At 35.8% G+C, this 13544-nt stretch overlaps 1 protein-coding gene across 6 annotated transcripts in view; it reads left to right on the top strand.

The window, feature by feature from the left end:
• LOC145666666 (hemocyte protein-glutamine gamma-glutamyltransferase-like) overlaps positions 1-13544 on the top strand; it is a 124390-nt gene that overhangs the window by 51548 nt on the left and 59298 nt on the right. For 4 of the 6 annotated variants that reach the window (XM_081734135.1, XM_081734136.1, XM_081734134.1 and 1 more), the window contains exons 2-3: positions 5154-5286; positions 6230-6445. In XM_081734135.1, the coding sequence (XP_081590261.1) occupies positions 5166-5286; positions 6230-6445 (337 nt within the window). In that variant the 5' untranslated portion in view covers positions 5154-5165. The remainder of the gene's footprint in view (positions 1-5153; positions 5287-6229; positions 6446-13544) is intronic. The other 2 variants (XM_081734137.1, XM_081734138.1) reach the window with 1 other exon arrangement.

Raw genomic sequence — 13544 nt, 5'->3', positions numbered from 1 at the left:
AAATAGTCCCTATCAGCTTCAACGACCTTCTGTCAACGTTCTCGAAGGCCATGGATTCCATCACGGTAGAACTTGGTGGGCCGGGAACAAGGGCGGATCCAGAACCAACTTCTCGGGGGGCGAGGGGGCGTGGGTTGTCATACTGCTACTTTTAAGGGCTCCAAACTTTGTGATGGGTTATATATATATCCCATCGCACCCCTTCCTGGATCTGCCCCTGGCCGGGAAGCGAAGAAGGTATCAAATGTAATTTGCACCTCTACTAAGGATTTGAACTGACATCCTCTAAGATGACTGTTCAAGGAGTAGAATAGGTGATAATCGGACGGTGCAATGTCCGGGGAGTATGGCAGATGCAATAGTATTTTCTATCCAAGGCGTAGAAAGGAGTCCCGGGTCATCCTAGCCACGTGGGGCTTAGCGTTGTCCTGTCACGATATCCTCACCAAAGACCTGGCAAATCTTCCGCCCCGCTGCAGCGGCGTTTGACCCTAGTTTGAACACTCTTATGACTCTCTGTGGAGATCCCATGTTTACTCTGTTCTTACGCAAGTTCGCTGTGTAACTGAATTGCCACAACTAGGTAGTATGTTGGATATACCACACTAACAACTGACCTTCATTCGCATTTAACTCACGATGAACACAGACCTCCACAAAAAGCGAGAGAACTTTCTTGGTTACTTTTATAATTTATTATCTAGCATTGGATGTCTTCCAGCCCTGACTAATGACCCTCCAGCACTTTGTATCACTTTTTTTTTTTAATTTAATCTTATCTTTAGGGAGAACAGGAATGTCCGTTCAGGCTAATCTTTGCTAAAAGTAATAAGTAGACTTGAAGGAATTTTATTAGTAATTCTTAAGTTGATTTCAGGGTCCCTTGATTTTCATATAGCATTCTAACGTCGCTGAAATTAAATAAGGAACCATGCACCACCATTATCTACGGGGTGTCTACTGGCCGTCCACAACCACACCATTTTGTGTTAGTCATATATAACCCTTTCGAAGATTGTGCTTGTTGTATAAAATATAAATAAATCTAATGGCTTCATAAAAAGAAATTATAAATATCCTTGCTGTTTCCCAGAATGTGTTTTTAGTAGCATTTAATGTTCATTTTGTTTCTTATATTCCTTCCATAAAGCCTTCTGTATCTGGATACAAGTTTCCAACTTTCAACTAATGAAATGTCTCTGTTTGCAATACTCTTCGTTGACTTATTTCAGAATTGTCAATGTAATGAATTTTACCTCCAGTATACTATTTCTTTATGTGCTGTATTCTTTTTAATGCTTAATGCTTGTACCAATTTCGGTTCCTTAGGTAGGAACTGATGTGTATTTTATGTCGACTGCTACTATTTCTTGGTGCCATTTTAAATTATTTTGTTTACCCTAGAGGTAGTTTCTTAACGATATTTAATATCTATATCATCTTTAATGTTTAGCCCATTGATATATGTGGAAAATTATTTTCTGTTTTCTTCGGTTAAAGTGTTAACTGGAAATTTAAATACGCGATTTTTATTGATCTTTTTATATATTAGTCTAGTTAAATATCTCTTGCATGTTCAAAATAAATGTGGATAATATATAAACTTAATATTGAGATGTATTAAAGTTAATAAATTTATACGAAACAAAATTAATTTTCATGAACTAAGAGACGTTTCAAGTAGATTTGAAATAGGAATTGCTAAAAAAAAAAATAAATAAATAAATAAAACCGCTAAAATTTCATTTCATTATAAGTAAAACAAAAAATAAGTTTTCATATAAATTAATGAGCTAAAAAAACAACGGTAGCGCATCAATTCAACAACGTTAATGTTGGCTTTGTCTATGATGTAAATTTCAGATATTCATTATTCACCGTCCCTTTCTCTGTAGCTGCTCGTGGATCTAATATTAGCTGTTTATAATAATAATAATAGTAATAATAATACTAATAATAATAATAATAATAATAATAATAATAATAATTATTATTATTATTATTATTATTATTATTATTATTATTATTATTATTATTATTATTATTACTACTACTTAAATATGGCGGCGTTCCGAAAAATACGAAAATGTATTGTAAAATTCAAATAATAGCCTGCAAGATCACATAAAAAGAAAAAAGTTGCAATTGTATGAAACAGTGGCAGATCTAGAACGTAAAAACAGAGAGAGCCCAGACTATCATAGGTATATCATGAGTTTACTAGAAACTTATATATATATATATATATATATAGTAGCTTAAATTAATTTTGTCACTCATTGGCCCCGGGCTAGATCCACCACTGCACAGTGGTCCAGACACCCTGCAAACCAGGTCAAAACATCAAAATTCGAAATTATTACAAATATGAAAGACCTTACACATTTAATAAGGAAAGATGTAAGGTTTTTCTAGATTTAAGTGTAGCTACTGAGGGTTGGGCCTACAGTTAGTACCAATGTGAAAGATTAAAGTCGGTGAAAGAAGGCCATATATCTACCCCGATAGCAGAAGCAAAGTTCATGATGTGAAAACAAAATAATGTTTCGTTGTTAGGCGTCAACAATGATTGTGCAGAACATTGTTATACATCCATCGTTCACGACACATACATAGAACTCTAATATACAGGGTGTCCGAGAAGTCCTTCCCTGATTACAGAAATTGATAACTCAGGCTAGAAATAAGATAGAAATATGAAACTGGTGTTGAATTGTTTACAAACTATAAAAGTTTTTGTCTGTGTTAGGTTTGTTTGTTTTACCAAGTCTCAATTTTTTTGTTTTAGGTTTGTAGTACGTAAGTAAGAAGCCCAAGAAGCCATGCCAACCAACCAGGAGAAGGCACAGTGTGTCCTGTGGTACCATGAGACACGATCACCAACCACGGTGCAGAGACAGTTCCAGACAACATTTGGGAGGACTCCACCTGATGTCAAGAGCATTAAAGCCTGGTATGAGAAGTTCAAGAACACAGGGTCGGTTGCTGACCTTCCGAGGTCTGGTCGACCAAGAACCTCAGCAGACACGGTGGAGGCTGTGCGGCAGTCTTTTCTGAGAAGTCCTGAGAAATCGGTGCGCAGAGCCTCACATGAATTACAGATGCCAAAAAGCTCTATCCATGACATTTTACACAAACGTTTATTGTTTCGTGCTTACAAAGTGCAACTCGTTCAGGCCTTGTTGCCCGACGACGGTACATGTCGATATGACTTTGCGGTCGAAATGCTATCACGTATTGAGGACGATAATGGTTATCTCAGACGAATTGCCTTTTCCGACGAAGCGACATTCTTTGTCAGTGGAGTAGTGAATCGCCATAATGTACGTATTTGGGGTTCAGAACCCCCCAGGGAGGTCAGGGAGTTCACCAGAGACAGTCCAAAGGTGAATGTTTGGTGCGCGTTATTGCACGATCGAATTATCGGGCCATTCTTCTTCGCTGAGGATACCATCACATCTGCAGTGTACCTGGATATGTTGCAGCTGTATGCTGTTCCTCAGCTGCTTCAGTATCGCCCCGATGTCGTTTTTCAGCAAGACGGTGCACCACCTTATTGGACGTCCGTGCCTATCTCGATAGGACATTTCCTGGGCGATGGATTGGTCGTGATGGACCAACAGCTTGGCCTTCACGCTCTCCTGACATAACCCCATTAGACTTCTTTTTATGGAATTATGTCAAGGATGAGGTCTACCGAACACGTGTACCAGATCTTGAAACCCTGCAGCAACGAATAACCGCAGTCGTTGCATCGATCCCTCCAGTGATGTTGGCTAATGTGTGGATGGAAATTGAATATCGCCTAGATGTGCTACGTGCTACCATGGGTGCTCATGTGGAAGTGTACTGATGTGACCAAAACTTGTATAGTTTGTAAACAATTCAACACCAGTTTCATATTTCTATCTTATTTCTAGCCTGAGTTATCAATTTCTGTAATCAGGGAAGGACTTCTCGGACACCCTGTACTTTCATGTACCAGTCAATGTGTGAATAAATAAAATTAGATCAAAAACCAAAATTGGTATACCTGATATTGAATTTCATGTAAAGTTTTATTTTGAGTCCAGCAGCGTCCAGTTTTACTTTGCGCTGGAAGTGATAGTAGAAGATGTTGTTTGTTAGAGAAAAAGACCGATTGTTGCCCGTTTTTGCCCGATCTCGTACGATTTGACTAGTAAAATGAATTGTACTAGTCAATTCGGTGGACGATTCTTTCTCAAAGAAAGAAATCCGATGTTGCCTTTTGGTGTCGTTGTTTCCTTCTACATTCCGCAAAACTTGTAGAAGCTTCCTTCGCGTTGTTTTCTATGATATTTCGAGAATGACAAGGAAGACCAGTCATTAGCCTAAATACTACTCTCAAAAATATTACTCTACTCACATACAAATATGCCTTTCAAACCAGATCGGGCAAAAACGGGCAACAGTCGGTCTTTTTTTTTTCTAACAGATAACATCTCTACTATCACTTCCAGTGCAAAGTAGAACTGGACGCTGCTGGACTCAAAATAAAACTCTACATGAAATTCAATATCAGGTACACCAATTTTGGTTTTCGATCTAATTTTATTTATTCACACATTGACTGGTACATGAAAGTATATTAGAGTTCTATGTATGTGTCGTGAACGACGAATGTATAACAATGTTCTGCACAATCATTGTTGACGCCTAACAACGGAACATTATTTTGTTTTCACATCATGTACTTTGCTTCTGCTACCGGGGTAGATACATGGCCTTCTTGCACCGACATTAATCTTTCATATTGGTACTAACTGTAGACCCAACCCTTAGGAGCTACACGAAAATCTACAAAAAACTTACATCTTTCCTTATTAAATGTGTAAGGTCTTTCATATTTGTGATAATTTCGAATTTTGAGATTTTGGCCAAATTAGCAGGGTGTCTGGACCACTGTGCAGTGGTATGAAAGGTTATTTTTCATTTGAAAGCATCAGGAACAAATAAATTATATTCATTGCTTTATTACACTTTCATGTGAGTGTAATTAATATTCTGTCTTATTATTTTATATCGTTCAAATTCCTATTGATAGTAATAAATAGAAACTAAAATCAAATCAAATTAATTATTATACAGTAAACAATACTCATTGATTTTTTTCTTTTTATTCTTCCTTCCAGTAGTGGTGAAAGATGTCGAGGTATAGGGATTACTTCAGTTCAATGGTTCATCGAATAAGAGAAGATTATTTCGATGGGCGAGAAGAAGACAATGAAGTTTATACTGAAGATGGGCTTGGACACTCTCGGGCATGTAAGGAGATTATTATTATTATTATCTTGTTAAAAATGAACATAAATGGTAACTCGACCGAAAAGATAATAATTATTTTTCTAACTCGAAAGTATTAGAAAGGAATGGCCATCAGACGACTTTCAGTTAAATTGCTTGATATTTGAAATGAAATCTTTGAGTTTTACGTCACTGTTTGATATTTGGTGTTTAGTCAGTGGTCGAAGTGAGACGGTATGCGGTGGTATGCCATACCGCCTCTGGTTTTTCTGTAATCAAGACAATATTTAAATAACAGGTATGTTGAGCCAAATCATAATAAAGCGTACCGCCTCTGCTTGTTCTTATTGAAATTACAGTGCTTACTCAATAGTTACTTTGTGTTTACACAGTGTTTAACTTAATACCTCTGTTACATCAATCTTAATATTGGCAATTAATTTCTGTTAGTAACTTGCGCCCCTCTTGTACGTTTCTCAGATCCCTCAGATTGGAAACGACTGACTTAAAATGTTTATTCTTGGGCTGCACACGTGAAGGTATATTACTAGGTTATCATAATAAAAGTATCGCTATTCAGAAAACTTTGGACACATAATCAGTGGACGGAATTGAACTAAACTTAGTAGAAATATATTTGGGAACTTGCACAAGCGATTGATGTGATAAACAAAATTAGTTCCAATTCTTACCATCAGGAAAAATTAATACGCTGGACAACACTAATTAAGTGCAATATTGAAAAAAAAAACGGCACTATTGTTGAGAAATGATAAGAATTATATTAAACAACAAGTAATAGTAATATACGTACGAAAAATCGCTATGTATCTCATTTACTTGCTTTCACTTTTATTTTTATATGGACAAATTCAACCATTATCTTCGATTTCCTTTGCTGAAATTGTACCTAAAGTCCGTAATTGAATTCAAATGTTCAATGGTTTTATTTTATTATTTTCAGTGGGCGTCGTAGATAAAGACACATTGGAAATTGAAATAGTGGATATGTACGCTCGAATGAATGCCAAAGAGCATCACACCGATAGATTCGAACTGGTGCAAAGAAGTCCACCAACCACCATCCTCAGAAGAGGTCAAACTTTTATGATGGTTATTCGCTTTCGGGAAAGAGGTTTTGAAAGTCAAAAAGATGGAATTAGACTTGTGTTTAATTTTGGTAAGTTTTATATTTGAAATTCTATTACTATGATGATTGCAATATGATAAACAGCATGGTCATAGAAATGCAGATAGCTTATAAAAACCACAGAATTTCTTAACTTTGAAAAATATACCTGTAAGAGTACAAAATCTGTATGTTGATTTTGAGTAATGTATTTTTAATTGTTTATAACGTTAGTCAATTTTGAATGGTTAGCTTCGCCTTATCTCTAGTGTATGGGAATATTATGTCAAACGGGAAGTAATTTTATCTCTAAGTAATGTATTCATTTCTTACTTATGCCCAGATGAAATTGTAAAACTACAGTAGATTTTCACAGTACTGCAAAGAATAAATAAGTAGGGCAACCCAAAAGCATAAAAAGCATAATAGCAATTTACACATATGGCTGGTACCTTGAACATAGTTGTGGTTGTCTAAGGGTCCAGAACAAACTAATCTTAAAAGCATAATCTATATATATAAAAGAGAACGTACAAATCCTTTGTTCCCTCATCACGCTAATACGGCTGAACCAATTTCTTTTATTTTTGGGGGGTTATTATGATTTGGACCCTAGATGGTTTTTATCATATCACTTTAATTTTTAATTACCAGTGTCTTGAGATAATTGACCATTCAAGTGTCCATAACGTACAAATCCTTTGTTAAGTTCATCATAGGTAAAAATAAACGTATTTATATGCAACCCGCATGACCGTGTCACTCGGCGGGTTAACATAAATGACAGGCGATATAATGTTAACATTTACTGCAATCTACTATGGTTTTTATCATATCACTTGAAAGCGAAAAAGTAAAAATTATCTAAGTAACAAAGTTTATTGCGTTCCGGGGTGACTGCAGCGAAGCGGGGCGGGTTAACATAAATGACAGGCGATATAATGTTAACATTTACTGCAATCTTCTATGGTTTTTATCATATCACTTGAAAGCGAAAAAGTAAAAATTATCTAAGTAACAAAGTTTATTGCGTTCCGGGGTGACCGCAGCGAAGCGGGGTGAACGCTGCTAGTAAAGCATAATTTTAGAAAATAAAGCATAAAGTATAATTTAAAATTATATTAGCACAATTCTGGGAAAATTCTGTTTAACTCCAAGTTTAACATACTGTATTAATATATTTTAAAACCAACATTAACAATGCAAAATCTTTGAGAACGCAACAATGCAACAATGGAAAACTTATTTTTATTTGTATAAACTTTTCGGTGTAATCCTTTAGAGTGGAAAAAAGAAACACGGAAAAGAAGAATAAAACTTTCCGCCAACAATGATTAAACAATAGTTTTCTTCTAAGTGTAACAGTGCAGTTATGTAAGATAATTCGAAACGTATCAAAAGTGCACAAGAATTCCACATTATATTGTTATGTGTACCTCTTGAACTTGAGTACTTTCTGTATTTTTGGTGGCATCTTTTACTTTCCCTTTCTGTATATATGCACCTCTAAGACGCACACAAGTAAAACAAAATGAAAGAAACTGGTTGCATAAAATATTAATAAATAGATCAAGATATTTAGAATATTTAATGTATAGTAAATATTCAACATTATACACGATTAATGTAAAACAATGATTGAAATTGACAATAAAGCATAATTTGGAAAAAATAAAGCATAATTAAACAAAAATAATGTGGGTTGCTCTAATAATAAGGTAAGAAAGATTTTTAAAGAAGATAATCATCCAGCAATCATACTGGGTATTCGAAAAAAAACCATCAAATCTTAGAGAAATGAATCTCACATGAAAACATCATAGACTAATGTGGATGCAAAAATACGTTATTTCGAATTATGGCTTAACGAAAATTGTTTGTAACGATATACAAATGGTCATAACTATTGAACGAAACATTGGATGCAGGTCGAATGAAAGAACATGGTTGTGTCTAGACTCTTAATGTGTTTATGGATTTTTTGGTTTTGTTTCCGACTAGCCTGTGTAATTGACGACATCATCTCTATATTTGCATATCAAAATTGAAGAAAGCGATCTAGTAATTTAGTCAAAAAAAGCATCTATGGAGTTTAACCCTTTCACTACCACTGGGACATATGTGTCCCAAGATACATTCTCAGAGGACCCGTGGTAATTTACCGCATGTTATTGCTATGAATCGATGTTCCACTGGTAAAGAGAAGCCTGCTTATGGTTTACAGAATTCTTATGAACACCATCAAATAGAAAGTAGTGGAAGTGAACGTGGTGATAATGAAACAGATAAAAGTGAAGAACAGGGTGCTAGTGATAAAGCAGTAGTTGTATGTACTGTCATTTGGAAAAGGATGCCGAAATGTAAAATATTTGTAATCATAAATACAACCCAACTGTTTCTCTGAGAATATACGTATCATAATTGAAAATACAAGATGATCATTCATGTCACTACCACTGGGACATATAGGTCCCACGTAAAAATATCAATGGGATACATATGTCTCACCCTTTCCACGTCGAAAAAGGGAACGGCGGAAAATGTTATATACATATACATATATATATATACCTTTGAAAAGAACTTAAAGTAACCATATATTAATGTTTCTCACTCCGAAAAAACTTGGTAGTGAAAGGGTTAAAAGAGTTAAAGGTGGAGCATCCCTATTACTAATCGGAAACACCAAGTCGCTTGAGAAGATAAACAGTGCCATGAGTGCTCCCTTGATTCATAATATTTGCAAAGTCATATAACGCTTTGATCTCTAAATTCTGATAGAGTCTTTTGTAAGAAAGGAAAAAGAGTAAATTTGAAAATTGTTTAAAAAAATAAAAACGACAAAATGAATACGCCCTTCTCTTAATATAAATACGATTTTATTTATTTATTTTCTCAAGTTCAACATTCCACGATTATGCACCTAGTTTAAGGCAGACGGTGATTATGAAATGAATTATAATGGTGGTATGACGAAGTGGGAAGAAATTAGATAAGCTCGAGAAAATCCACGCACACTGCGTTTGTGTAACACAAAGCTCATTTGCAGCCTAATCAAATTTCCCACTGATTTTCTGTTATCTTCTCTGATTAAGGTGATCTGGTACCCCTAGCAACCTTGAAAGTTAGTCCATTTAAAAAGCATAGCAAAGTTTTTCACTATTTTCTTCTTTATTATTAAAGTTACAAACGTCAAAATTTGAAGAAACCTAGAGGAGACACATATCTATGCCTTGTCTGTTTTAGATTTTGAAAAAAACACATTAATGAAACTTCTATCTTTAACGTTGAAAACATGGCAACAGTAAGACCTGAATTCCCTGCGACGGTATACTTTTTCCTTTCCGCCCGAGTCGAGCGGCGAGTTTAGTTCTCTGCCACGCTCAAGTTGTTCCAATCAGGTGACTCATAAACAGCGGTACAACCAAAACCTTTTTCTCATCTGTCTCCCTCTTTTTTTTTCTTTTCATTCTGCGAATTCCTGGAAGGGTAGTTGTCATTTGTCAGCTTACCATTTCCGCAAAATAACATAGTATAGATGTCAGTTTATGATCTTTGGGAAAGATTATAGAAAAAATATTGTTGGAATCAATCTAGGACAAAATTATCCTTTGAAAGCAAGGTCAAAACCCTCTCCTTAGAAATATTTAAAAGATATTTACATGAATAATTTCTGAGGGAAATATGATCAAGTGAAATGGCATGTGGACAAAATTCCTGGGCCATGTTTTTTTACAAATCACTTTCGTTCTTTGTTGCCTGTCCACATGGCCACTTCAATACTATCTAGACCTAGAACTTTTTTAATTTTTCATGCACATATATCCGGTGACAAAACAATATTTTATAAATTACTGTATACCCATGTGTAATGTCTATATCTCCCTTTTCCTGGAAGTGGAGAAGGTAAAACAAATATAGATCCATGTAATGTTCACACTAGCATTTCCTAATTTTAGATTTTTTTCTAATAAATGAATTTTGCAAGGCGCCTGAACGCTGTGAGATTGTATCATGTGCATAAGTACACCCTCGATCAAATTCGTGTGAAATATCTTGTGCAAACTTTCATTGTGAGTTCGAACAGAAGAGAACCAAGTTTGATAAAGCTGGGTAACGGCTCACGCAACATTTTATGTTCTTGTAACTAAATGATTTTGACTTATTTTAAAATTGAGCATGATTTAGTAGTAAATTATTTTTGCATTATACAAATTTGTTTAAATTATGTAATACCTGTGAAAGCCTTGTTGACTAGGCTCGCAACCAGCCACTGAAGTTTGGGAGCATAAATATGCTAGGGAGGCAATCGTAACAATTCTAGGTCTCCGTATCAATGTCATACGGATGCATTGTGGTTTGAGGGGCTAAAAAATTTAGGAAGGGAGCAGGCCCCCTAACCCCCGCCTTAGTTGCACAACTATGTAAGTAGATTCCTCAGCACTTTATTTCGCAAAATAAACACCACCACTTTATTTCGCAAAAAAAAAAAAAAAAAATCTTCACTACGTTATATAAAAATTGGATAACTGGACGGGTCAGTGTGCGAAATGAATATTTTTCCCAGGGTGGATGAATTTCACTTATATACGCACCCAGCCATCACATACGTAAGATAGGGGAAAAGTTATCCCTGTCTGGGATGAAAATTTTCTCTTGCAGGGGGATAAAGATTTCTCAGAGGAGAAATCCCTGGCATCCTCTCGTCAATTAACACACTAGGACGGACCTACCCCCATCGACGCAAAAGGCTGTAAGATGACATTTTTCATATCTTTTCACATGACATATTTTAGACTCCAGACGACACAGGGACGGATCCAGGATGGATTCCTGAGGGATGGGGTAGCGGTGAGTTGTAACACTGCTACTTAAGGTTACTTTAGTTTTATTATGTACAGACTTGAACTTTTGCAGCACTGGTGCTTGTGCCATTGGAGGTGGCGAGCGACCCTGAGTGACGACTGCAAGAAAGGAAGTCTTTTGTAAGAAAGGAAAAAGAGTAAATTTGAAAATTGTTTAAAAAAATAAAAACGACAAAATGAATACGCCCTTCTCTTAATATAAATACGATTTTATTTATTTATTTTCTCAAGTTCAACATTCCACGATTATGCACCTAGTTTAAGGCAGACGGTGATTATGAAATGAATTATAATGGTGGTATGACGAAGTGGGAAGAAATTAGATAAGCTCGAGAAAATCCACGCACACTGCGTTTGTGTAACACAAAGCTCATTTGCAGCCTAATCAAATTTCCCACTGATTTTCTGTTATCTTCTCTGATTAAGGTGATCTGGTACCCCTAGCAACCTTGAAAGTTAGTCCATTTAAAAAGCATAGCAAAGTTTTTCACTATTTTCTTCTTTATTATTAAAGTTACAAACGTCAAAATTTGAAGAAACCTAGAGGAGACACATATCTATGCCTTGTCTGTTTTAGATTTTGAAAAAAACACATTAATGAAACTTCTATCTTTAACGTTGAAAACATGGCAACAGTAAGACCTGAATTCCCTGCGACGGTATACTTTTTCCTTTCCGCCCGAGTCGAGCGGCGAGTTTAGTTCTCTGCCACGCTCAAGTTGTTCCAATCAGGTGACTCATAAACAGCGGTACAACCAAAACCTTTTTCTCATCTGTCTCCCTCTTTTTTTTTTCTTTTCATTCTGCGAATTCCTGGAAGGGTAGTTGTCATTTGTCAGCTTACCATTTCCGCAAAATAACATAGGTATAGATGTCAGTTTATGATCTTTGGGAAAGATTATAGAAAAAATATTGTTGGAATCAATCTAGGACAAAATTATCCTTTGAAAGCAAGGTCAAAACCCTCTCCTTAGAAATATTTAAAAGATATTTACATGAATAATTTCTGAGGGAAATATGATCAAGTGAAATGGCATGTGGACAAAATTCCTGGGCCATGTTTTTTTACAAATCACTTTCGTTCTTTGTTGCCTGTCCACATGGCCACTTCAATACTATCTAGACCTAGAACTTTTTTAATTTTTCATGCACATATATCCGGTGACAAAACAATATTTTATAAATTACTGTATACCCATGTGTAATGTCTATATCTCCCTTTTCCTGGAAGTGGAGAAGGTAAAACAAATATAGATCCATGTAATGTTCACACTAGCATTTCCTAATTTTAGATTTTTTTCTAATAAATGAATTTTGCAAGGCGCCTGAACGCTGTGAGATTGTATCATGTGCATAAGTACACCCTCGATCAAATTCGTGTGAAATATCTTGTGCAAACTTTCATTGTGAGTTCGAACAGAAGAGAACCAAGTTTGATAAAGCTGGGTAACGGCTCACGCAACATTTTATGTTCTTGTAACTAAATGATTTTGACTTATTTTAAAATTGAGCATGATTTAGTAGTAAATTATTTTTGCATTATACAAATTTGTTTAAATTATGTAATACCTGTGAAAGCCTTGTTGACTAGGCTCGCAACCAGCCACTGAAGTTTGGGAGCATAAATATGCTAGGGAGGCAATCGTAACAATTCTAGGTCTCCGTATCAATGTCATACGGATGCATTGTGGTTTGAGGGGCTAAAAAATTTAGGAAGGGAGCAGGCCCCCTAACCCCCGCCTTAGTTGCACAACTATGTAAGTAGATTCCTCAGCACTTTATTTCGCAAAATAAACACCACCACTTTATTTCGCAAAAAAAAAAAAAATCTTCACTACGTTATATAAAAATTGGATAACTGGACGGGTCAGTGTGCGAAATGAATATTTTTCCCAGGGTGGATGAATTTCACTTATATACGCACCCAGCCATCACATACGTAAGATAGGGGAAAAGTTATCCCTGTCTGGGATGAAAATTTTCTCTTGCAGGGGGATAAAGATTTCTCAGAGGAGAAATCCCTGGCGTCCTCTCGTCAATTAACACACTAGGACGGACCTACCCCCATCGACGCAAAAGGCTGTAAGATGACATTTTTCATATCTTTTCACATGACATATTTTAGACTCCAGACGACACAGGGACGGATCCAGGATGGATTCCTGAGGGATGGGGTAGCGGTGAGTTGTAACACTGCTACTTAAGGTTACTTTAGTTTTATTATGTACAGACTTGAACTTTTGCAGCACTGGTGCTTGTGCCATTGGAGGTGGCGAGCGACCCTG

This window comes from Thermobia domestica, chromosome 12, assembly GCF_964235325.1.
Source record: "Thermobia domestica chromosome 12, izTheDome1.hap1.1, whole genome shotgun sequence".
NCBI lineage: Eukaryota > Metazoa > Arthropoda > Insecta > Zygentoma > Lepismatidae > Thermobia > Thermobia domestica.
This window is presented reverse-complemented; position numbering and strand designations above follow the sequence as displayed.